At 41.0% G+C, this 24981-nt stretch overlaps 1 protein-coding gene and 1 long non-coding RNA gene across 6 annotated transcripts in view; one reads left to right on the top strand and one right to left on the bottom strand.

The window, feature by feature from the left end:
- Nucleotides 1-24981, top strand: part of PLEKHA6 (pleckstrin homology domain containing A6) — a 284203-nt gene that overhangs the window by 225081 nt on the left and 34141 nt on the right. For all 5 annotated transcript variants that reach the window (XM_042463589.1, XM_042463585.1, XM_042463586.1 and 2 more), the window contains 7 exons: nucleotides 5694-5774; nucleotides 11933-12001; nucleotides 12443-12523; nucleotides 14048-14197; nucleotides 15289-15384; nucleotides 21566-21677; nucleotides 23467-23606. In XM_042463589.1, coding sequence (XP_042319523.1) covers nucleotides 5694-5774; nucleotides 11933-12001; nucleotides 12443-12523; nucleotides 14048-14197; nucleotides 15289-15384; nucleotides 21566-21677; nucleotides 23467-23606 — 729 coding nt within the window. The remainder of the gene's footprint in view (nucleotides 1-5693; nucleotides 5775-11932; nucleotides 12002-12442; nucleotides 12524-14047; nucleotides 14198-15288; nucleotides 15385-21565; nucleotides 21678-23466; nucleotides 23607-24981) is intronic.
- LOC121928635 overlaps nucleotides 15287-24981 on the bottom strand; it is a 50210-nt gene continuing 40515 nt past the window's right edge. The window contains exon 3 of the long non-coding RNA XR_006103538.1: nucleotides 15287-15416. This is a non-coding gene — a long non-coding RNA (uncharacterized LOC121928635). The remainder of the gene's footprint in view (nucleotides 15417-24981) is intronic.

Genomic DNA, 24981 nt, shown 5'->3' on the forward strand with positions numbered 1-24981 from the left:
GAAACCTGGGTTTTCCATCTGTTTACCACAGCTCCATGCATGGGATGTTGCTAAATTGCAACTCGACTCAGTACTAGCCAACATAGCCAATGGTGCAGGATAATAGAAGTTACAGTTTAATAATATCTGGAAGACTGCAAGTCACCTGTCCATGGATTTAAGCAGACTGGCCCAAACCAGAGGGGCCAGTTATTTTTGTCACTTATTTTGGAAAAAATACCAAATTCTTCACCCATTGTATTGCATTGTCATCAATCAGAATTGTCTGAATTCTGTTGCCAAGGGGGAGGGGGGCAAAGGGAGTGGTCCAGCTACTGTGTTTGAAATTTGGACATTAAAATGTTAGGTTACCAAAGTGCTATGCAAAAAGGTTTCCCGATGCCTTTGTCTGGCACAGCATGGTTGGAGCAATGCAATGTTTCTCCAATTTGAGCTAAAAAGCCAAGTACAGAAGCCTCTGCTGTATAAGCTTCAGATGTATACTGAATGTGTAATATGGTAGAATGTGTATTTGGAATAGAGCTTGAAAACATTCATTTTCTTAACTGCAACCCCCGTAATCTCCTACATAGTGTGGCAGGAACCATGCTAGCTGGGGTATTCTATGAGATGCTATTAGCAATACCAATTCCCTTAGTCTCTCTTCTCAAACAGAATCTTGTTAATCAGCTGAAAATGTGCAGATGGCAAAAATCAGGATGAAAATCAAGACACTGATGCTTTTGGGTCAATGGTGATTCCATATATGCCTCAAAGGCTGATTGCCCATATAAGAACCCTTTTCAATCTTAAGTCATGTATGAGAAAGCAATCTGTACAGAAATGTGAAAAAGAAATCATGGTGTGTGTGAAATATCACACGTTGGGCTATATATGATCATTTGTATGCATCTGCAAATGTGTGAAGTGTTTGTACATGGCCTTCTGTGCAAGCACATAAACACAGTTCTCACATACATTAATAGCTAGACTTCTAGTGTAAACTAGACTGTAGGTGAAGGACTATTGAAGCGTAGACAGTTTTCAAAGTGTTAGCCATATTAGTCTGTTTTAGCAAACATAACCAAGTACAGTATGTGGCATCTGAAAGACTTAACACATTTATTATGTTATTACTAATATTACTAATATATTTATGATAGCATTCTAATAATAATAATAATAATAATAATAATAATAATAATAATAATAATAATAGCATTTATTTATATTTATATGCCGCCCAATCACTGGGAATCCGGGCGGCTTACAACAGAGGGGATAACTGATGGTTCCCTGCCCTCAGGCTTACAATCTAAAAAGACACAACACAAAAGGAGAAGGGAATGGGGGGGAGGGGATCAGGTCCAGCATTATTCTCTCCCTCTGAGGCCTGGACCAAGGCAGATGGACTGGAGGGAGGGCTCTTCTTCTTCAGGCTAGCCCTGATGGAGCTGGGCCTGCCTGGCCAACTCCCTCATAGGCCGGAAGATGACAGTTATGAAGGGAGGAGTCTCTTCTTCCAGGCTAGTCCTGATGGAGCTGGGCCGGCCTGGTCAACTCCCTCATAGGCTGGAAGATGACAGTTATGGAGGGAAGAGTCTCTTCCTTCAGGCTAGACCTGATGGAGCTGGGCCTGCCTGGTCAACTCCCTCATAGGCCGGAAGATGACAGTTATGGAGGAAAGAGTCTCTTCCTTCAGGCTAGTCCTGATGGAGCTGGGCCTGCCTGGTCAACTCCCTCATAGGCTGGAAGATGACAGTTATGGAGGGAAGAGTCTCTTCCTTCAGGCTAGACCTGATGGAGCTGGGCCTACCTGGTCAACTCCCTCATAGGCCGGAAGATGACAGTTACGGAGGAAAGAGTCTCTTCCTTCAGGCTAGACCTGATGGAGCTGGACCTGCCTGGTCAACTCCCTCATAGGCCAGAAGATGACAGTTATGGAGGGAGGAGTCTCTTCCTTCAGGCTAGTCCTGATGGAGCTGGGCCCGCCTGGTCAACTCCCTCATAGGCCGGAAGATGACAGTTATGGAGGGAAGAGTCAAATTATCACATTTATTATGTCATAAGAATGTTATCATAAATATATTATATCTGCACTGATTTAATGCAGTTTGACACCACTTTAACTGCCATGGCTCAATGCTACTGAATTCTGGAATTTGTAATTTTGTGAAATATTTCGCCTTCTTTGTCAGAGAGCTCTGGTGACACAACAAATTACAGACCCCAGGTTTCTATCAGATGGAGGCTTGACAATTAATCTGGTGTCAAACTGCATTATTTCTGCAGTGCAGATGAGGCCTTAGTTGTTTTAAGTCATTGGTTAAGTCAGTATTTATCCTGCTGTTAGTTCTGAATACAGTAAGTCCTTTGAATCAGTGGGATTTACCTATGTTGATTTGCGATTCAACAGTTGATTGAATGGATTTACTTCTGTTGGGAACGACAGGATGTCAGTCATTATATGTTTAAAAATAGGGGCAAAATAAGTGGTAAAAAATTAATGTAATCATCAAATATTCATAATACTGCATTTGTATATGATAAGTAAAGTGTGTATATCTGTAAGTCTGTATGCGGATGGGGTTCACATGCCAAGTTTTATACCACAATTTTGTTCAAAGATTCCCAGAAAAGTGAAATTTCTCAGTTAAATATAGTAACTATAACATGACACAATTAATCCAAACAACCTCCACTATAACCATTAACATGAGATGGAACAAACTCCATTGCCTGTTGTGAGCTCAAGAGGTGATTGCTGTCCAGGCCCATGAACAAAGAATGAAGGAAAAGCCTTTTGGGAAAACATCAGTAAACAAGATTAAACTCGAAATAAAAAGGAAATCCCATTGCAAGCACTGATGGATAGCTGATGCTAGCCAGCAAAAAGCCTACATTTCAATAAGCAGCCCTGCTCCAGAGGCAATCTCATTATGGCTTCAGTCAGTAAATCCCCCATCAGTAGAGTAATGACTAAAACTCATGTGTCTGCTTTGGACTGAAGCCAAGGAAAGAAGGCCATTAAAAGTTCTCCAGATGCATTCTTAGTGGGATTGTCCTCGTATTATTTTTTTAAAAAAGAACACCCCACAAAATCATTGAGTCTTTCCATCAACCTCTTTCTTCCTTCTTAAACCCAGAAAGACTGATTTAAAGTAGGGCAAACAACTGCAGCTCCCTTGAGCCTTATTTGCTTGTTACACTTTGGTGACTTGTGTTTGCAAGTGCATTGAATTAAGTCTCCAGCATTTGTGTGCTTGCACATCTAGAGCTGTAAGCCCCATCAGTTTCACTTGAGTAATGGAGAGTGGTGTCAGGAAAACAAAAAACATTTGAGACTCAAAATTTTGGTTTCAGAGACTGTTGATTCATTCTATTTTTATTGTTCATCCATAAAGCCTTATGGAGTTAAAAGCAATTATAACAGATATACCCTTGCTTATAACTGGGATGCCGTGGCTCAGCGGTTAACACGCTGTGACAATTGTAAAATCAGCAGGTCGGCAATTCGAGGCCCTAGTGCCTCACGATGGAGTGAGCTCCCAGCACTAGTCTCAACGTCTGCCAACCTAGCTGTTTGAAAGCATGTAAAAGTGCAAGTAGACAAATAGGTACCACTTTGGTGGGAAGGTAACAACATTCTGTGCAGCCATGCTGGCCACATGATCACAGAGTTGTCTTTGACAACACTGGCTCTTCAGCTTAGTAATGGAGATGAGCACCACCCCCTACAGTTGGACACAACTAGATAATCTTGTCAAGGGAAAACCTTTACCTTTATCTTTATAACTGCAGACAGACAACTGGATGCATCCCCTCCTTTTCTACAATTAATCTGTGTAACCTAGACCAAAGCATGAACAAACATTTTCTTTGAACAATTATTCCCAGAACCCCCCAGTAACCATGGCTGGGAGTTCTGGGAGTTGCCACCCAAGCTCTGACTTAGGCTGCTGTATGTAATTTGGCAAAGAGCCGATGCAGAAGAAAAAAGTACCTTCAGAGCGAACAAGTCGAGATCACTAAAACTAGCAACAAAGGATGTTTGTTGTAACCTCCTAAACACACACATTATCACTAGCCAATTTGACCTGGGGGTGAGAATCCTTTTCTGCTCAAATCTCCCAAAATAAAGACCAGAGGTGAGCAACTGAACAGGGGTGGGGACCAATTTTAACTCCGCATGACGGCATCTGACCATATCAATGTGCTGCTCCAGTGTGCCTGAATGTGACTGGACATGACATCATGTCCCTTCCTGTTTCAATATCAGCCAATGTTTTGGCCTTTGGGAGTATGTGGGAAGCTTTGGGGTGGTGGTAAGTTTCAGCCATTTTTGAGAGAGGGATGAAAAATTGTCTGCTTTTTAAAATGGCAGATTTTGATAGCTAGGCGGCTTCAAGAACTACACTTCAGGGCTCTTAAGGATCCCATGCATCCCACGGGCTTCACTTTGTCCAGCCCTGTATATAGAGAGATAAAGATAAATAGGTATTAAGGCAACTGCACTTTCAACTTTGATTGGAGTGGTACTGTATTGCTAGGAAGAGGCTTGTTTAAATACTTCCCTGCAATTCATATCATTTCTTCCATTTAAATCCCTCCCCTAAAGGTCCATCAGACAGCAAATGGAAAAAAAGACAGACAACTGTACATCCTTGTATTTGTTTATTTATCATTTACTCATGTAAACTATTTAAAGTTGCTTTGATGAGGCATAGCCTTAAAAAAGTAACTTTAAGTAGTTTACATACAGTAAGTTACAATACCACTTCAGTCAAAGCACACCTCAATACAGTAGCAACCCAGTCAAAATCCTTATGTTGGTTTATTTATTATTTATTTATATAACTATTTAATGTTACTTTTTTAGGGCTATGCCCTGTCAATTCAATATAGAGAAGAGAGAAATGAGGTACAAATTATAAGGGCTCACATACAGACCAGTCTGCAGAAATTACTTATGAAATTCTGTTTTGCCAGTATAAGGAATTTACCAAAGGCAAGCTTGAAAAGACAAGACCTCTATGCAGGCTAGATGCCAAGTTGAAGAGAGGAGACTTGGAAGGGCTGAGAAAGGGTTCCAAAGATTTATGACCATGGCTGAAAAATACCTAGTGTCTAAACCATGCCAGCCTTGCTTTTCTTAATGGCAGACACTCAAGGAGGAGTCCTTATCTAGATCTTAGTATATACACATGTGTGGGTGCAGATTGCCGGCTACATGATTATCATCCCTGCTTTACAATTTTATTGCTAAGCATGTTAATTTAAAAATGAATCAGAATTGTGAAGCGCCAATTTAAGCTCCCAATGCAGATGACTGCCTGCAGAGGATTTCAAGACCATGTTTCCGCCATGTGGGTGGGAAAGAAATAAACTTTCCCTTCTTACTACCTGCAGCCTAGATCTGCTCAGGCTGTTCCTCTTAACAGAGAACCCCTCACCTGTTCATTGTATCCAAGCAATTAATGGCATACTTTGTTTGGCTCTAAGCTATCTCTTTGTAGCAGTGATAATATGTTTTCAATTCTCTGGGATTCTTTTTGCCTCATGCCATCAGAACTAAGGCATTTATGCAGATGTTTCCAGCTTTATGGCAGTGGTAGGGCAAGGGTGGGGAGCAGCCACAAATGTTCAAGACTGAACAGAAGTGACTCTGCTGCCTCCCTCAGCATCTTGACTTTTTCCTTCCTTGTCTGCCGCAGATGAGCGAGAGCGAGACTTTGATCAGTATGGTGAACAGAATGGTGGAGAGCTCCTCTCCTAGAGCTCAGCTGTACATGCAAGTAAGATATCACAGCAGCTCTGCCATCAGCCATGCCATTCCAGCTGCTTTTGCATGGCAGAACCATTCCCAGTGTCCCAGATCCATTCACAGTGTCCACCTTACATCTGCCTCCATCTGTTAGATAGCCATGCAACATCTCATCCCACTGTCACTTTCATACATGAAGGAACCCAAGAAAGCGCCCATATGCACCAGTGTACTGGTGCCTCTCGTGAAGGAGGATTCTTTGTAATGTTATCATAGCTGTGTCTTTTCCTATGTCTTGGTGGAAGATATGCTGATATTACTGGCCTAAATTCTATTGTTAGTCCAAACTGCGGTAAACCCATCACATCACTTTAACTTATGTATGTAATGAGTTACCAAGTTACTATAGATTAGAAGGATCTACTCCAGTGGGGCTAAGAATGGGATATAGGTCAGTCTCAACTGTGTTAACACCTCTGTGCCATCTTGTGCCAAATTCTTTACCTTCATACCTTCCATAAGTATGTTATGTATGGCTTAGGACCTAAAGCTTTTGCTTACATGGTTTAGGACCTAAAGCTCTTGCTTACAAAACACTTGCTGTTTTGTGCTAGAGGATAAATTCTATCAGTTGATTTTTTTTAAAAAAAGAGAACATTGTTTTGGTGTATGTCCATTATTAGATTTGTCCCAGACCTTCAGGAAAATGGTTAGAAGTTAACATTTGCTTCTATGATTAATCAGCTACAAACCTTTGCCCCATCCTGGTCTTTCAGTTAGGACTCTGAACTCAACCCCCTTTTCATTGCCAGTGCCTTGGAATATTTGGAGTGGAACGTTTTTTCTACTGGCATCACCTGCTTAAGGTGGAAAATCTAGAATAGCTAGCTGTCCTTTTGTTTACAGAGGACTATCGTCTTTCAGAAAGGCTTTCTGAAAAGCCTCCCCTCTATTTGGAGGTGTTCTCTGTTTGAAGGACTGTCCGGTCCAAATCCATTTTAAAGATAAGGCAAAGAAAACAGAGAAGGAGCCTTCAAGTTGCCCATCCATTTTGTTGTTGTTGTTGTTGCTGCTGCTGCTGCTCCTCCTCCTCCTCCTCCTCTTCTTCTTCTTCCCTTTGTGTGCCTTTCAAGGTCTCCCAGTAGGTTCCCATGGCCAAGCAGGGATTCAAACCCTGGTCACCAGAGTCCTAGTACAACACTCAAACCATTACACTACATTGGCTGTCCTGCCAATAGTTGTTGTTATTTTTGTTGTGTGCCTTTAAGTCATTTCCAACTTACGGCAACCCTAAGGTGAACCTATCTTGGGATTTTCCTGGCAAGTTTATTCATAGGGGGCATGCCATTGCCATCCTCTGAGATGGAAAGATTGTGACTTGATCAAGGTCACCCAGTGGGTTAACATTGCCAAGCAAGGATTCAAACCCTGGTCTCCAGAATCATAGTCCAACTACAGCACACTCTCTGCCCATTGTTACCACCTGGCAATTGGAGTAGTGACATAGATAAATGCATCTTTTCTCCAACCATACTAATCTATTTCTGCAGGGATACAGGGCAGAATTTACTGGTGCAACTGGTACACTCCCTTCCTCTCATCCAGGAAACAGGTTATCCAGCCAGACATAACAAGTAGTTCACTGGCTGAAGTAAATGGAATAACCAGAATTTCCTGTATCATGCACCAAGTGTTAAAAAAAAAAAAGTATGCCTGGTCCAAATTAGTAGAAAAGAGAATCTTCCTGAGCCTTTGGGGAGTTCCATTTCTTAGGCGGGATACAGACCGCCGCTTTGAGGCGGTCTCCCGCCAGCGCCATTTGCTCCGCGCGGGAGCCGCAGCAGCCAAACCGCGCGGCTCCTGCACGGAGCAAAAAGATGCTCCATTTTGGAGCTTCTTTTTGCGGCGCCTTTATGACGTCGCGAGGCGCTGCTGGCGCATTCGCGACATCATAGGCGTCGCAACACGTCTGGACGCTATGCGTCCAGTACGTAAACATGGCGGCCCCCATGTGGAAGGGGCGCCGCCATGTTGTACGTATTCTATATGTACTAGGGTTAGGGGGGTGCGGAAGCACTGCCCCTTCCTAACCCTAGTACGTATAGAATACGTACTATATGGCGGTCTACATCCTGCCTATGTTAATAAGCTATTGTGACCAGCCTAAATAAGGCAAGGCTGGATATCCAAGATGACCAGGACAGGAAGGGAGTCCATTTTCTTTGCAATTTGGGATTCCTCATTTCCTGCATTAAACAATTGAGTCAATAATATAATCATGAAAGCTACATCACACTGGAATTGCAATCAACTATTCACCATCCATTGCTACTGTTCAAGACTCAGTCATAGTTCTGTCACCTTTGTAAACTCTAAAGTGTACAGTACTTACTGTCTGACTAATTTGCTATGCTGTATACAGCTAAGGCAGATTGCAGCAGAACATTGCTAATGATTACAGCTTAGTCAGGCATTTTGAGTGAGCTTGTGATAGGCTTGACTATGGAGTTTATCACACAGCCATTTTTGCCTGATCCAGGCACAAGATGGGATTGCGACTGAACAGGGTAAAACAGGTGTTATCACACACAAAAAGGCAGACTTTGTTGCAGGATGACCATAAGCTGACTCCCATAAGCTGTATGGATTGGGCAAAAATATCTGTGCGATAAACTCCATAGTTTTCTTTGTATGAGAAAATGGAGCAGTATCTCTGATAGGAAATGCTAGTTGTTGATTCAGATGTTAGCTTTATGCTGTGCCAAATTACTTCAGGGTTCAAAAATTTTCTGCCTGAAGAGTGTTATGGCCCTCAAGCAGTGTTGCCAACAAGCCTCGAAGATATTCCCCGAAATGTTTTACCAAAATCCCCGGAATTCCCCAATATTTACCGGAATATTCAGTCAAAATGCCCAGAAAGAAATTAATTAAATTTCCTTGATTCTGGGGATTTCCCTGGAAATTGGAAACACTGCCCTCAAGTTGATCTCAAATGCAAGCTGCCTGTGGGTTGTTTTCCCCACTTGAGTGAATAATAGGCCAACCCAGTTTCACACTGGTGCTTAATTCAGCTACCACCAGCAGCACTTCTTCACCACACACTGATATCCAGGGAGACAGTGATACCTAGTCAATAATCCTAGCCAGGAGTAGTTGGAATTGATGTGAAACCTATGCTTTCTTTTGTCATTTAACAGGAGCTTTCTGGTCTAATCGTAACATTCTGCAAAAAAATGTTATCCCTGCAGCATAGTATCAAGTAATATAAGAGCTTACTCACTGGACAGTGCTTTAAGGCAAAAAAGTAATTTAAAGGAACCAGAATACATTAGTTAGAAAGAAAACACTGGCATGATAAAATCAGGCATATCAGAAAATGCTCAGATTTACAACAATTATCAGTGCTGACTTCCAGGGAGCTCTGTACTTTCAGTGAGAGAGCAAATAATTTCCACTCCCTACATTTATAACATGCATCCCCTCCCTACACACATAGCCAGCATCTGGCAGAATAGATTCTGAACAGGAATCTTTTATTGAGGTTTTCCACACAAACAGACCTTATCCTCCTTTATGTAAGAAAGCATCAACACTGTCGAAAAGTAAGATCTCAAAAAGTAATCTAAAACTAACACTTCCAAGCCTTGGATCTGTTTTCTGTCAGAATTGGGCAGATTTCCAAAAGGTTGTGTCTGCCAAGGAAAAAATCATTAGATAAAATCATTTCTAATTTATATGGTTCCCATAGATAATACAAAAAGCAGAAGCTTTTGTCTCTGGTTTTTGACTCCTTGTGCAAGAGTTATCAGTATTCCTAATTGATAGTTTTTATAAATTTCACATATCCATAGGAGGCTATTTTATAATGATTCAAAACATTAGTCATCCAGCTCATTATTGCCTAGATTTGTAGGCAGTGGCAGTCAGAGATTTCAGATAAAGGTCTTCCCTAGTCCTGGGACCTTCCACATGCAAAGCGAGCACTGAGCTGTGAACCCTTTCGTGAACAATGGATAATATAACATTGTTACATTTCATACTTTAATATACAGTGGTATCTATGGCATGGTATATCATGCCCATGGATCATCATTCTTTGCAGTAGTAGAGTAATTAGTTCTTGATGGGTCATTGTTCAGAATTTATTTACTCTGATTGTATTTTCATAAAGAGGTGGTTTGCTTGAAAACAATAAACTCTTTTTCTGATGTGGTGCCTTTTTTCTGTGCTGCATTGCATCACTGCTAATCAGTGTTCTCCTGTGATATTCGTACACCCCTTTTGGGTAAGTACTGCTAGCTATGTCACTGTTCCAGAGGAAAATGATGCCATTTTCAATTTTGATTTTTAAAATAAAATAAAATAAATAATTTATATACCAAAGCCAATGTACTAGAACAGCCTACTTGACTTTTTCTCTGCATTAGTTTTCCTGTGTGTAAAACAGGAGTTGCTTATAAGCTGGGGAGCTGGATAGGAAGAACCTCAAACCATACAACTACATGGCTGCGTTTTCAAAAGTCTTGCCCTGCCTTGCTTTGGAATTCAGATCAAGGAGTGAACTGGGAGTCATACCAAGGAGTTGTCTGACTACTCAGCCTGTGAAGTTCTTTATTTGTGTCTCATTTTGAAAACAGTAGCTCATATCCATTTCTGTGGTTATTGAGGTTTTTTTTCTCTTAATCCAGCCTTCTGCCAAAGGTCAACCAGTCCTGGTCTCAGTGTTTCCTGAGGACGGGACCCTGGAGACTTATTGATCAGTCACCCTCTTATAGCAACATCTTGAATCAGGCTTTTCCCAACTGGTGCCTTGCCCATCACTCCAGTGAGCATGGTGCATGGCCACACTGGCTACTGCTGATGGGTATTGTAGTCAAATACACTGAGAGGGCACTGTGGGGGGTGGTCTGAAACCTTGGTTCCTGTCTCGCATGGAAACTTCTGCAACAAGGAAACTCAGCACGCTGCACATGCATAATATCCACTGCTATGAGGCCTACAAAGCCTAGCAACTGCTATTAGGCCTACAGAGACTAGTCTTGTACATATATAAGCTACGAATGTGTTAGATTGAAAGGAGCAGCCCTTTTGCACGGTTACAGCTACATTTTAAGAAACTCTGTCCCACTCTCCACTATCATCAACCTGAATTCCAAGGTGGGGAGAGTCATCTACTGTATATCTATAAATCTCGCAATTGCAGTTGCTGTGATTGTGAATGTAAGCTGCTATTTGTGGTATGATGGGTTGTAATTGTCTGGCAAGTTGTAATGGTGGCTGCATGTCTAACATGCATGTATAAATAGCATAGCTGAGTGGTTCATGAATCTGAGCAAGAAAAACAAACAAGTCACAGCAACTTCGTAAGCATTATAAACATGGTTGTTCCCTTCTATTTAGATAGAAAAAAGAGCCTTTTTCTCACTGTGTGGTATGGCAAGCTTTCTTCTTTCAATGAGATAAAAGTTGGTTGATTTTAAAAACAGATAGATTCCTAGGAGTTTGTGAGTAAAAGTAAAGTATGTACCTTCAAGTCACTTGTTGACTTAACGGCAACCCTATGGATTTCACAGGGTTTTCTTAGGAAGGGATACTAAGGTGGTTTACCATTGTCTTCCTCTGAAGTATAGCCTACAGCACTTGGTATTCCCTGACAGTCTCTCTTCCAAGTATTAACCTAGCCTGTCCTTGCTTAACTTCCAGGGTCAGATGGGATAGGGTGCCTTTGGGGTATTTAGGCACTTGAAAAATAGCAGCCCTTAAAGCTGTGGTGGAAATGCAATACAGTAACCAGAATCCAATTGGTTAGTCCCAGCTGAGGTAGCCCTATTGAATTAATTGCTGAATGATGAATATTTACAATCTAGTAATTGATTCAATGGGTCTACTCTATCTGGGGCTAACCAGACTGTTTCCAGACATTGTCTTGCATTGGTTCTAGCTGGGAGTATCAGTAGGACTCAAGCTAGTGTCTGTCTGTAAGTAAACATACTTACCATCTGAGAAAGATTTGGAAGAAGTTAGGGCTGAAGGAGTTGAAAACATGTCTCTGTGTGTGGGAGACAAAAAGAAAGAGGGAGAGAGAGTTTCACTAAGCAGAAAAGCAGTCTTGGATTTTCCCAGGGGCTTGTCATGATATGTTAACTTCAAGGAGGAGAGAGCGGCAGTAACTTGTTCCTGTTTTTGCAGGTGTCTCATTTCCCTGAAGCCTATAGAGAGGCGCTGCACACCTACAAGATAAGCGAGCAAGATACAGATGTAAGAGCACCTCTCCCTGGCTGTCATCTGTTTGCCCACTCCATCTCCCCTCCTGCTGCCACCTCTCCATCCTCCACCTCTTGGAGGTTATTCCTTTTTTCCCATTTCTCTGTCATTAGATGAGCATCTTCTCTGCTGCTAGTTGGAGCTGCAAGGCCTCAAGTGTCATTGATCACCATCGATCACCAGTCCTGTGCTGTCTCTTTTCCTGTCGCATCTTTCCCTCGTACTCAGTGTGTGTGCTTTCAAGCTGGTGTAATTGCTTGTGAGTTTTCCCTGCTTGCATTGTGGAGTTTCAAGAGCTCAGACTGGCCTCCTGGCCTGGGAGGGTACAGTTTGCCATCAATCAAAGCAGAGTAATGTTTCATCCTGTCTTCTTGTGGACTTCTATGCTGTTCATTTTGTACTTCATGTTTCTTCTCTCTCTTTACTTCATGACAGAAGCTCTTGGGAAAGCTCTGTGAGCAAAACAAGGTGGTGAGGGAACAAGAGAGGCTGGTGCAGCAACTTCGTGCAGAAAAGGTAATGTGAGATAATGTGAGCATGTGGGAAAAGGGTAGCTCACGCAACAGACACCTTCTCTGCCTGTTGGGTAAATGCTGTTAGTGCAGTGATTCCCAAATACTGGTACTCCAGCTATTTTGGACTTTATCTTCTAGAAACCTCAGCCATCTTGGCTAATTATCTAAGATTATGGGAGCTGAAGTCCCAAACACCTTGAAGGCCAGATTTTGCAAACACTGGGTTAGAGGGAAGAAATGACAGCCTATCCTAAAAGAGATAAAGGGGATCCTTTTAGTTCAAACTGAGAAATCCAGCTCCTCCTGTAAATAGCAGAAGAAATTAGCAATAAACGAATTCTTCTCTGCTTTTCCAGATGGGCTTATCATATCATAAGCTTTCTGGGCCTGGAAACTCATTGCAACCTTTCATTAACAGACAGCCATCTCCTAAGTAAATATTTCCATTAGGTGTGTATCCACACAGCATTATGTTAGTAATTTGATACCACTATACCTGCCATGGTTCCATCCTTTGGGATCCTGGGACTTGTAATTTAGGGAGGAACTATTAGTTTGCTCTAGTGTACTCTTTTTAACTACAGTGCTAGAGCTCTGTAGCAGAAGAATTTAAAGTACCTCAAGAAACAACACATCCTAGGACTCCATGGGATGGAGCCATGAAAGTTACTGATATCAAACTACTGTCATTGTGCAGTATGGATACACCACAGGAGGCAGAGATGTTGAAACAGAGGCTGTTAGATCCAGCCCTATAATTTGAGGGATTACCTCAAATTATAGTCTGTTTTGAGATGCAGTGTGTGTGTGTGTGGGGGGAGAGTTTGCTACCCCACTTCCAGCCTTCAAATAAATGCTGCTATCAGTCCAGCTTTGGTACATAAAAAGTAGGTAGCATCTATTACCATCTTTTCAGGAAGTAAAATATATTGAACCTGTCTCTGGACTTCACGGCTCAAGTGTTGATTACAAAACCTTCAAATAACAGGCAGAAGAATCAAGGAGTTATAGGCCCTTCCACATTTTGATGACAGGATAATGTTTTCATGAAGCACCAGATTTCTCTCCAATCTGGTAGGTGTTTGTTATTTCTGAATAGTATAGAAGAAATATTCATCATCTCCAGAAGGATGAACATGTTCAGCATTATCTGCTTGTTGTCTTCTTAGTATTCAACCCTGTGGCATAATAGTAATTCTGTTACATTCAATGACTTTACCATATTTTCCTTTGAACAGAAGTGATTATCTCTGCATTGGGGAATGTGACCCAAAAAGGATAAATGTCCAAGGCTAGAATGGGAATTTAAACCATTTCTTTATTTAATTCATTTATATCCTGCCTTTCCACCAAATAATTAGACTCAAGGCAGCTTACAACTTAATAAAACAATACAGAATAATAGACTCTCCAAAGACAGGACAGATTCCAAATATTTTGATCTACTTCCTAACCATCAGTTGTCGTCATCGTCGTCGTCGTCTTCTTCTTCTTTAAATTACTTCAATGCTATATTCAATTCCAGGAGAGTCTAGAGAGTGCACTGATGGGGACACACCAGGAGCTTGAGATGTTTGGAAGCCAACCAGCCTACCCAGAAAAGTTGCTGCACAAAAAGGAGTCCCTCCAGAATCAGCTGATCAATATTCGAGTAGAGCTGTCCCAAGCCAGCACGGTAATCAAAGAAGCCCCCTGTATTGAAGGCATTCCCTCCTGCTTAACCTTACAGAGATCTTAAATACTGAGGAAATTTTCAGTGATTGAGGATAATTCAGGGGTGGGTGACTGGGAAACACACAGGTATACTCAGCCCCTAATGATCATGAATGTAGCATTGCTGCATCCACACGTAGACATCATATTGAACCATGTTCAGCAAACCTATTTTAGGTTTACAGATAGCATTGTCCAGCCTGCATGGCCAATTGGGACAAGCATGGGCCTCTCAGCTGCTTATGGGCTTTGTCCAGCATTAAGCAATGTTTCTGCAGCAGCATGGGCTGTATTGGTAGAGCCTGGTGCCTCCAAATGAACCTGCATGGCCTGTCTGCCATGTGTGGTAGCAGATACCTGGGGGTTGAACAAAGGAATATTTTGTTGCTTATCATTGCAAAATGAATCTCTTCTTTCTTGTTTTTCTGTGTGTCTTTTCACACACACACACACACACATATATATATGTATGTATGTATATGGAAGATCTCTCTCTCTCTCTCAATGGAAAGAAAAGGAGAGTGAGTGAAAAGGGAAAAACACTCTTCAACTCACTGGCAAATGTAGCAGCATACAAAGCATATTAAAAATGGGCTTGCAAGTGTATGCCATGCATTTGTTGTGATACAGAGGGAGTTGATGAAAATCCCTGGTTTCTTCCACTATGGGTGAAAATGTCTTGCTGTTCTCATTGCTTCTCCATTAACCCCCTCTGGTGCACCAATGTCATGCCAGTTTGAATATAGCCTGACTCTAGCCATAAGCGGCAAGTGGATTTCATACAGGGAGACATGCAAGGGCTCTCTTTGTCCTCCAAAGACATTTAAGACACTTTTAGGAAATGGTGGGGAGTTTTCTTAACTGATGCAGGGTTCACCTCTTATGTGTGGTTTCCCCTCCATGTTGTGATGTACACACAGGTTGGGCTGGGATCCAAATAAATGGTTTCACTTTTTTAAATGCCAGTTAGTCTCTGAACTCTCAAGTACACACTGAAGAAATGCTGAGTTAGTGTGTTGGTATCTTGATGGGACTGTTTGCAAATCCCCACAGGCACTGGCCAACAGCACCATAGAATATGAGAACCTGGAGGGCGAGGTGTCAGCCTTGCATGATGACCTGTGGGAACAGCTGAACTTGGACATTCAGGTGAGAGAATTGAACCTCCAGATCAGCTGAATCTAAGAGAGGGGAAAAAAACAGAGAACCCAAAGCTGAATTGGACACTGGCTTACAGGAAGGTTTAGTTTATCAAATCATTTTGTGAATAAGCAGGTAGGGTGTTCCTCTGCCTATTCCAGTATATTGTGCACAAAGAATAATCAACAGTACGATAGTAGGGGTACCTGTTGATTAAGCCATATTTATAAACATGAGTCATTGGGATATGCAAGTTTTTGTAGATTCAAATAGGATTATCAGGGCCAGTTTTTAAAGAATATGCATGCATGTGCAACTAAATTTTGTGCAATGCTACTGCAATGACACACCTATTGTGCATGTGCATACCAACTGTGTGTAGAACTGACTATCAGAATATGCTGTTTTCCAGGGTAGAAATAACTACTTCTGATTTGAAGATATTGTATATTAAAAGGGTCTCCACAACAGTCAGTGCTGCTCTCTCTACAAAGCACTGTAAATACAGCAGGATCACATTTGTTTTTGTAGTCCATGTTGCAGTGTGCATTTTGAATATTTTTAAATAGACTCCTTTTAGCAAAACCCCTCATGTTCTTGCCCCAACTGATCTTTTTCTGAAGTGGTACTTTGCTTTGCTTTGCTTTGGCCTGTTACAGACTGCCAAAATAAAGCTGCTTCGGGTCTCTTTGGAGGTATGCTATTTAAATGATGCATGGGTCCTAAGAGTCCGGAGGTCGCGCCAAAGCCACACTCCATTCCTAAGCACTGGAGTGCAGCTTTGGTGCAGCTTCCAGATTCTTAGGGTGCATGCATCATTTAAACAGCATACCTCCAAAGAGACCCGAAGCAGCTTTATTTTGGCAGTCTGTAACAGGCCTTTGAGAGCTATTACAGGACTGCTCCCACTTTGCATAAACTGAGATGCACCTCCTTAACCATCCCATCCACTCTGATTTAAGCTACTTCTAGATATTTTGGATGCTTTCTTGTGGTTTTGATGCCATATACTTTCAAGCAGCCAAAGCAATTCTGTACCTACACTATGAGTTGCAGATTGCTCTGCAATGCTAGTATGGCTCTTGTCATTGCTAACTTCTTTGCTTTGGAAATAGGTGCAAAGGAAATTGCTAATGTTGGGAAATATGCTATTGATCTTGCATAAAACACCAATGATTTCATTGTAATGCATAATTAGCTACAGAAACATTTAAGGCAGGGTGCACATCTAGCTCATTCCATCTACAAGGAAAGGTGCTGGCAGGCTGTAAAGACAGATTGTCAGACATGGAGTAAAAAGGTATATAAGTGAACTCCAGTTCAACCTTTCACAAACCGATGCCCTACAGACTACAATTTCCAGAACCTCCAGCAATGTTGGAGAAGACTACTGTAGTTATTTGCGTTAAGGAAATGTTCTGGATCCTGAGATAAAAAAAAAATTCTGCTGGTGTTGCCTTGCAACACTGACACCAGCTAGAGTAATGATGTCTAATCCTTGCTTTCCTTCCTATGTAAATGACACTTGACTCTCTTGCTGCCCTAGTGAATGAAGGCATTGTTTTCTTTCCTTGCAGAGTTTCTCTTAATCTCCAGACAGCACACATTTGAGCATGTCCTGTGATTTTTCTGAAACTCTGTGTGAGTTTGTAGCATGAAAAGAAAACTTCTGTTCTTCTTGGTGTTCATTTGCAGAGTTAACTAGGCAAAAGCAAGCAACTTGTAGCCTCATATTGTTCTCTCCTCTGTATATCCTCAAATGGAGTAAAGGATTGTGACAGTTGAACTGACAGGCGCTCTTTGCGTCCATGCTGTGCTGAGACCTGACCTACCAACTGCTTCAGTATCCACATACACTCTTGGTCCAAGCAGCTAATGAGGACTGGCATATTCCTGTTGCCATGGAGTACACAATCTGCATGGTTTGTGCAGTCTTTGCAGAGGCGTTCATTGGAAAATATGCATGCTTTAATATGAGATATGCCCCTATGCTTCCAGCAGAATGCTACAGGATAGAATGAGAAGTATACATTGCTTGTATTTGGACACTGAAACCTACAGGCTAATCTAGACAATGAAATGGACACACAGCACAATGTGGACTGTATCAAATATGAAGAGAGGAAACTACTTATTGGAAAGGGTGCACACGTATGTGTGCATGCGTGCATGCACATGTGCATGTACACGCACACCCATTCACACCATCTTCTTTTCCATACAAAGCTAGAACTTCAGGCACACAGATATTAGATGTCTTCTCAACAGAGATGCTGAGAGGGTTGTGCTTTTAATCAAGCATAATGTTCACTATATATTTAAAGCAAATCGGCTTTAAAAGTCAAATGAGGACTGTTGACTATTTAAACTGATTTATGACCAAAGTTTAAGAATTTTACTCGATGACTTTAGTGAGTTCCAGGGGCTGTTTCCCCTACCTAGAACCCACCATAGGCTTCACATGTACACACACACTTTTCTAATTTTAATTTTTTAAAATTTTCAGTTGGCAACCTGTATGAAAGTTACGTCTTCATATGTGGATTAACGTATGCAGGAATTAGAACTAGGCAGTTTCATTACATCCATATCCACTAGAGGGCTGCTGTTATGTTACTACATAGCAGAGCCAGCATAGTGCCTATTTCACATTGCACAGATGTGTAATGGGACCATTGTCGATCTTCTCAATTCACTTAACAGTATTTCTTGGCACCTCTGCTATTTAGTTAAGTATACATAGTGATATATGATTCTGGAGAACCTTTTTTCTTCTCTGAAAAACATCAAAGCAGACTACAATAAGTCATTTAAAACTAGTCACACTAAAGCATAAAAAAAATCATAGCACCAAAACACACATGTTCTGCACAAGTAACTTTGTTGGACATGGAACTTGATTTAATTGAAAAGGCATGAGGTGTGTAAGGCAATCTTGCTATGGACAGAAATCTAATTATTCATTCTCAACTAAACAAATTGTCAAGAAAGCCTGTCAAGAGTTTATTAACTCATGTGAGATTTTTCCTGGCCAGGGTAAGAATATGTGTGGGGTTGTGTTTGTTTGTTTGTTTGTTTTTTGCCAAGGCTTTGTCAATCTGTACAAAAAAATGGCACAAAACTAATGCCTTTTGCCTTTGTAGTTTTCTGTGTTGTAATTCAGCAGCACACATGTCACTTTCATAGCTGGGTCAAAAGTTTTCTTATAAGTATGAACACTCTTCTAAGGCTGACCAGAAATGTCTCACTAATAGTGACTCATGGCTCCAGTGACAGTGGGGCAATTAATCCATGCTTAGCTTGAACCTGAACTTTAAAAAAAGATATTCAAAGGGCTGGGCTATTTTGGGGATAGGACTTGGCACTCAAAGTTCAGGCTAAAACTGGATTCTCCAATCCATTTACACTATATGGAAGCCACCAGCCATAAAGGGGAGGACTGTGGATTCACATTCTCATATGTGAGAGTAAGACAAACAAGGATTGACACTTTTATTCCTCTAGTTTGAAATCTTCCATTGGTTGAGAGCATCCAGTATTTGTTCCAAAGTGGCATAAAATCCAGTCCAGGATATTTGAGTGACTCTTTCAAGTGGAAGATGAGAGCTTCCCTTGGTCCTGATAGAACTAATTGATTGTAAAGGTAAACAGAGCCACCTTATTCCTGTGCTATGGCTGGAAGGATGATGTGTTCAGGTTGTTCTCATGTTTTAAACGATAAGACAGCACTTGTATGTACTCTTGTTCACTGAGTAATTACAATAGTCTTTTAGGTCCCATGCTAACTATTTCACTACTAGTTAATCTGCATATACATCCCTAATCTGATCCATTTTATCACCTTGATTTGCACTGATATCTCTATGCTTGAATGGAGCCACAAGAACAAAATGTTTAGCTGAGTATTCAGGGAGGAGAGTGTATTTCAGCTGTAAGACACAAACTACCGTAAGTGGATAGAGCAGTTACTTTTTCTGCATAGTTTTTCATATAAAAAGTGGGAAACAAACAAACAAACAAAAATACTAGTATATATCCTCTGTATTATGGATTGTATATAAGATTCTTTATACTTTGTACTAAAAATGGGGGAATCCAAGTTGTCTGCTTATTAACAGACAAATAAATAGCAATGGATGAAAATTATATGTGCATTTTTTCAAATTCTGCAAATTGGAGCAAAATGATCATGTGGCAGATAAAGAGATATAGGTGGATACATGGGGACGGAGACAAGATTGCAAAGCATGAAAAAGATGGCAAGCTAACCCTGCAGAACATGAAAGTTTTGCTTTCTTGGTGCTGCTTACACACACTGTGCTGGAGTCATTTCCACATCCTGGACTAAAACCTTACTATATTTTGAAAGGGGGGGGGGAGCAGAGAATTCAGACGTATCAATAATCCATATGGTGAGCTGTTTACCAATATTTGCACTTCTTCCATTAATTTAATTTTTTTTTGCAGTTTTTACCATCCTAGAAATAATTTAATTTCTATCTTTTTCTATGATTAGCAAAATCGCCATTTTTACAAAAACAGAGATGAGTTGTAAGCTACCTGCATTGTTTTCATAGCCCATCCTCTGATACCTAAGGACCTCTGGGCTGATCTAAGAATGCTGCGTATATTGGCCCCTCCTTCCTAATCATCCCTGGGCATATCAGGTGACAAGGTTTGCCTTAGGGTTACCAGAAGTAAAAAATGACTTGGAGGCAAGCAACAACAATAAGCAGTGAACTGGAGATACAGAAATACATTATTCTGTATCCATGTAACTTGTAAGATTGTTAAGTGCAGTTGCAGAATTGCCCTAGTTGATTTTATTAGACTGCAACTCCCAGAATCCTGCAAGTGGTCCATTTTTGGCTAGAAAATTCTGGGAATTGTCTTAAAAAGTGATTTCCAAGCTTCAAAAGCATGCACATGCATTACTGCTACTTCTCACATTACATTACTCCATGCAGTTTTTTAGCCAGAAACAGCCAGGAAGCTCCTGATGCACTCACTCCATCAATTTAGATATAATCATCACTCACAATCCAGTGGAGATTATTACAGTATTCTTATAGCTTGTTTGCTGGGAGATTCACAGACTTACTGATTTCCCCTGCCCCATTAACAATTTCCTGTGAAAGCATCCAGAAATCTTCATCAGGGAATTGTATAGACTGTTCATCAGTTTATTGCCAGGAGTCACCATAGTAAATTGGCCTTTGGAGAATCCAGTCTAAGGCTCATGTAAAGATGATTTAAGTTAAAGGCTTGGGTGCCATACTTTTATATATATTTTTATTAATTCATCAGGGATACATCACCCTATTAAGTATTTTTTGTAATTCACCGTTTTCATCTCTATAAAAAAGTGTGTGGGGGGGAGCAATTTCTCTGTGGATTCTTTCTCTCTCTTTGCAGTTGCAGTTCTTCCTTTCTCTGAACCTCATCTACCTTCTGTCCACATCTGCCCTCCAAAAAATAGAAGGCACTCTCAAGTCTTTAATCCCTATCTGTTTCTCCTTCCTTTTTTGTCTATCTAAACCTTGGCTCTTTCTTCAGCAATCTCTTCTTGCTCTGTCCTTGAAACCTCAACCCTAAATATCCTGAAGACTCCCGATCCTGTCTGATCTTAGAAGATAATGAGGCTCAGGCCTGGGTAGTACTTGGGCAACTACCAGGGAATATTGGGGTTGTAGTCTATATTACAGAGAAAGTTTTTCTTGCCTAAGAAAACCCTATAAAAGTAATGGTGTCACCAACAAACAACTTGAAGGCACTTACTGCTAGTAGTACTCTTATCCCTGCAATCCTTATCCTACCCTGCCGCTCCTCCTGTATCACCACGACAAAAAACAACAGCTTGGGAAATAAATTGTACATTACATTAAAAAGTATAGCAAATCCCTAATGGAATGTCATCTTTTATTTTTATTTTTTTAAAAACAACTTTTTTTAAAAAAAACTAGCTTTGATGGGAACATTTTAGCCTAAAGAAATGGAAAAGGAGACAGTCCTTTTACTGCCCACTCTTTTCCTGAAGCAGCTCCCCAGATGCTTTTCCTATTGTGAAATGCCAGCTACATGTAAAATGTAATGGGGGGGGGGAGCTTTTACTGAATTAAAATAGGAGCAAGAGCAGAGAAGAGTTGCTTTACTTAAACACAGATTCTGACTTGGTTTGGGTGTCTTTCAGAATGAAATGCTCAACCGGCAAATCCAGAAAGAGATCTGGCGAATCCAGGATGTGATGGAAGGGTTGCGGAAGAACAACCCCTCTCGGGGAACAGACACTGCAAAGCATAGAGGTAAAGTCCCACACCTTTAATTTCCAGGTTTGGGATTCTTGTGCATCTTAGCCTGATCCTAAGAGAAAAAACAACAGGCCTCACTGTTATCTGGATATCTGCCACTCCTTCCATGATACATACACCTATAATTTTCTTATCTGCCATCTGAAAATATTTGTGTACTTTACTGTTGCAATATGTGTGGGAGTACTATTTACTGCAATTTAATTCCATCACTTCACCATTGTTGAGAAATCATTCAGATTTGCAGGGCCAGCACCAGACATCTGTGGGCGCTTAAGCAAAACAAGACTGATGGGGCCCCATAGCCAAACCTCTGGGATTTTCTTGGCTTGCCTCTATAGCCAAATCTCTATCCCTTGATGCCATTACCTCAACTGGCAACAAACCTCATTTCTTGCCCATCACTGTCCCATTCACTGCAACCAGTTCTGTCTTTGTGGCTCAGATAGCAGTTATGCTTTTAAATGAGAGTGGAGTTGAATGCCAACTTGTCATTCGGATGTGCTCACTAAAGATGTATGTTTAGGGAAGGCCAATGGGTAAGTACCTGGTGATATTTCAGAAGATGAGCTGGGCCATCACTCATCTGCATTCCATGCCCACCACTCATCAACTTCAAATACCCTAAAAGAAGAATTAGAAAACTTATTGTATCTGAAGCAATTGAGAATGTCTGCATTAAGGGATGGACCTGAACATCTTGGCTATTTCAAGAGTTGGCTTTGGTCCTACATCAGCAAGCATAGTATAGAAGTTTTCCAGGTGAAACTATACTACAGCTCCCCTCTCACCACCCAGACTAACCATTTGATTGTGAGAAAAACAAGAAAACTTTCAGTCTTTGAGAGAAAAAACAGGGCAATCGAATGTTGGTGTGGAATGCTAGTCTGATCTTGGAATGCATACAGCTGTTTTGAAAATAATCCTAGCTTTCTTCAGCATCTTTGGATATTTGATTCATGGAAGAACCTCTGTCATGGAGTGGTCAGTCAAAATTGCTGTACTCATTTGGGGTTCCATCCATTTTTTTAAAAATCCTCTCCCTCCCTCATCTTTTCCTCTACCTCTTTCAAGAATGTTACTTCCAGCAGTGACTGCTGATTCCTATGTCAGTGGCGCAGTAAATCTGTTCTAGGTTTCAGTCATCACTTTAACAGAAATTTAAGATGCTGAGCCTGTTTATGAGGGGAAAGGCTCAGCATTTTAGATAGCTCCCTTAAAGTTCAAACTGAGCCCCAGAGCTGTTTTACTGGCATGCAGTGCATCTACACTATAGAAATAATGCAGTTTTTCACTGTTTTAACTGCCATTGCTCCATCCTACAGAATCCTGGGGTTTGTAGTTTTGTGAGGCACATACACATTTTGACAGAGAAAGTTAAAGACCTTGTAAAACCACACACCCCAGGGTATCATGGCATGGAGCCAGAGCAGTTAAAGTGGCATCAATATGCATAATTTCTACAGTATTGATGCATCCATGGAAGCTATCGCTAGTCAGGTCCCTATTACACAGACACAGAGCTTTATCACACTAGTGGGTAAATGGGATTTAAACTAGAGTTAAACTAGAGAAAACCAGGAAATGTCATATGATAAACTTCAGGCATTTCCTGGTTTTCTCTAGTTTTCTCTCATTTAAATCCCCTTTGCCTGCTAGTGTGATAAAGCAGACAGAGACACACTTTCTATCTGTATCAATCTTACAATTCAGCACCCTTTCCCACACTGATCTATTACTCTCTGTTTACTAATCCTTTCCCTTTTCTACCATTTTTCTGCAGTGACTCTTGGGCCATCAGGAACCTACAGCTCTAATAGTCCAGCCAGTCCATTGAGCTCAGCCAGCCTCACAAGCCCCTTGAGCCCTTTCTCTCTCGTGTCAGGATCCCAGAGCTCCCCTACCAAGCAAGGCAGCAATGAGGTGAGCCAAATGAACCACTGCCCAGGATAGATGGAGAAGACACAGCAAACTAGGAGGAGGAGACAGAGTGTTAAATGTGTGAGCAAGATGTTTCCTGAAGTTTCAGTTTCAAAGGTTGCCATTCCACCAGTAGATGGCAACCCAAGCCTTGTTCTGATGTGAACAGTGGAAGCTGCAGAAAAATTTTCAGATGAGAAACCTTATGAGATTTTGTTTTCAGTGGCAAAAGTAGTGTCAAACCAAAAAGTGCAACAAGATGTTTAAAACTCCTCTTGTAGTGCAAAAGAGCCAACAACCTAAAGTACAGTTTGTAGGAAACTGGTTCTTTGTTAAAATAAAACTTCTGTGGTTTTACTTTTCCATTTTAAACACAAAATTCCCTTAGAATTTAAATTAAACCAAACAGATATTGATAACTGCATAGAGAGTTCCTTTCACTATTCCGTTGATTTTTGTACAGTTAACTGAAACCCACTGAAACGAGCAATTAGGCTAATAATAATTAGCAGGCTGTTTGCCCTGCAGTAAGACTTATGCTTTTCCTTTATTGTGTTTGCTGGCAAGTAACACTCAAGGCTGGCATGACTAGAATGTTAGAGCAATGTGAGACCCATTCTTGTCAAAAAAATATTCTGGATTTAGCCTTAGTGAGTTACTCATCTCTTCAAAATATTCTTGAAGAATGGATGGTGTGACATAGTAAAAATCCAAAGCCTCTCATACACACATCCTTCAAGCACCCTAAAGCTTTGGAATGACTCAGTTGTGCTAATTATGTGGAGTGAGTTTCATCGCCTGCCCTATTTATTCCTATTCTGTGTAGTAGCCTCAAGTATACCAATCACAAATGGAAGCCTGATACATTGGTCAAAAGGCAAAGGTGGTCAGATGTGGTGCTGTCCCTAGTACATACCTATTGAAGGTATACCCAAATTGATATATCTTGTCCATTTCTAGCAGGACAGGCCAAATGCTTTGGATGAAATTTCTAGCATAAGGGTTGGCAACTTTTTTAAACACTGGGGCCACATCTGTCATCGGACCAAAACCCCTGCCCCAAATCCACCATCAATCCCTAGCCCCACTCATATTCCATCCTGCATGTTTGGGGCCATCACTTTCCGTGTTGCTGAAGCCTTGTGACATCAATACATATAGAATCACCATCAGGGCTTTCAATCTTACAGCAATTAATATTAATTCACACCATGTGGCAAACAGTGAGAAAATTATGAAATATCTGTATTTTGGATAATGTGTCTTGAAAAAGAAGAGAGTTTGTTTTTTTGTTTTGTTTAAATCACAGATATTTTTGAGGCATATGAAAGCTGAGATTGCTACATGGTTCTGTGGGTAGAATTGGGCTAGCAGCAGG

This window comes from Sceloporus undulatus, chromosome 4 (genome assembly GCF_019175285.1).
Source record: "Sceloporus undulatus isolate JIND9_A2432 ecotype Alabama chromosome 4, SceUnd_v1.1, whole genome shotgun sequence".
NCBI lineage: Eukaryota > Metazoa > Chordata > Lepidosauria > Squamata > Phrynosomatidae > Sceloporus > Sceloporus undulatus.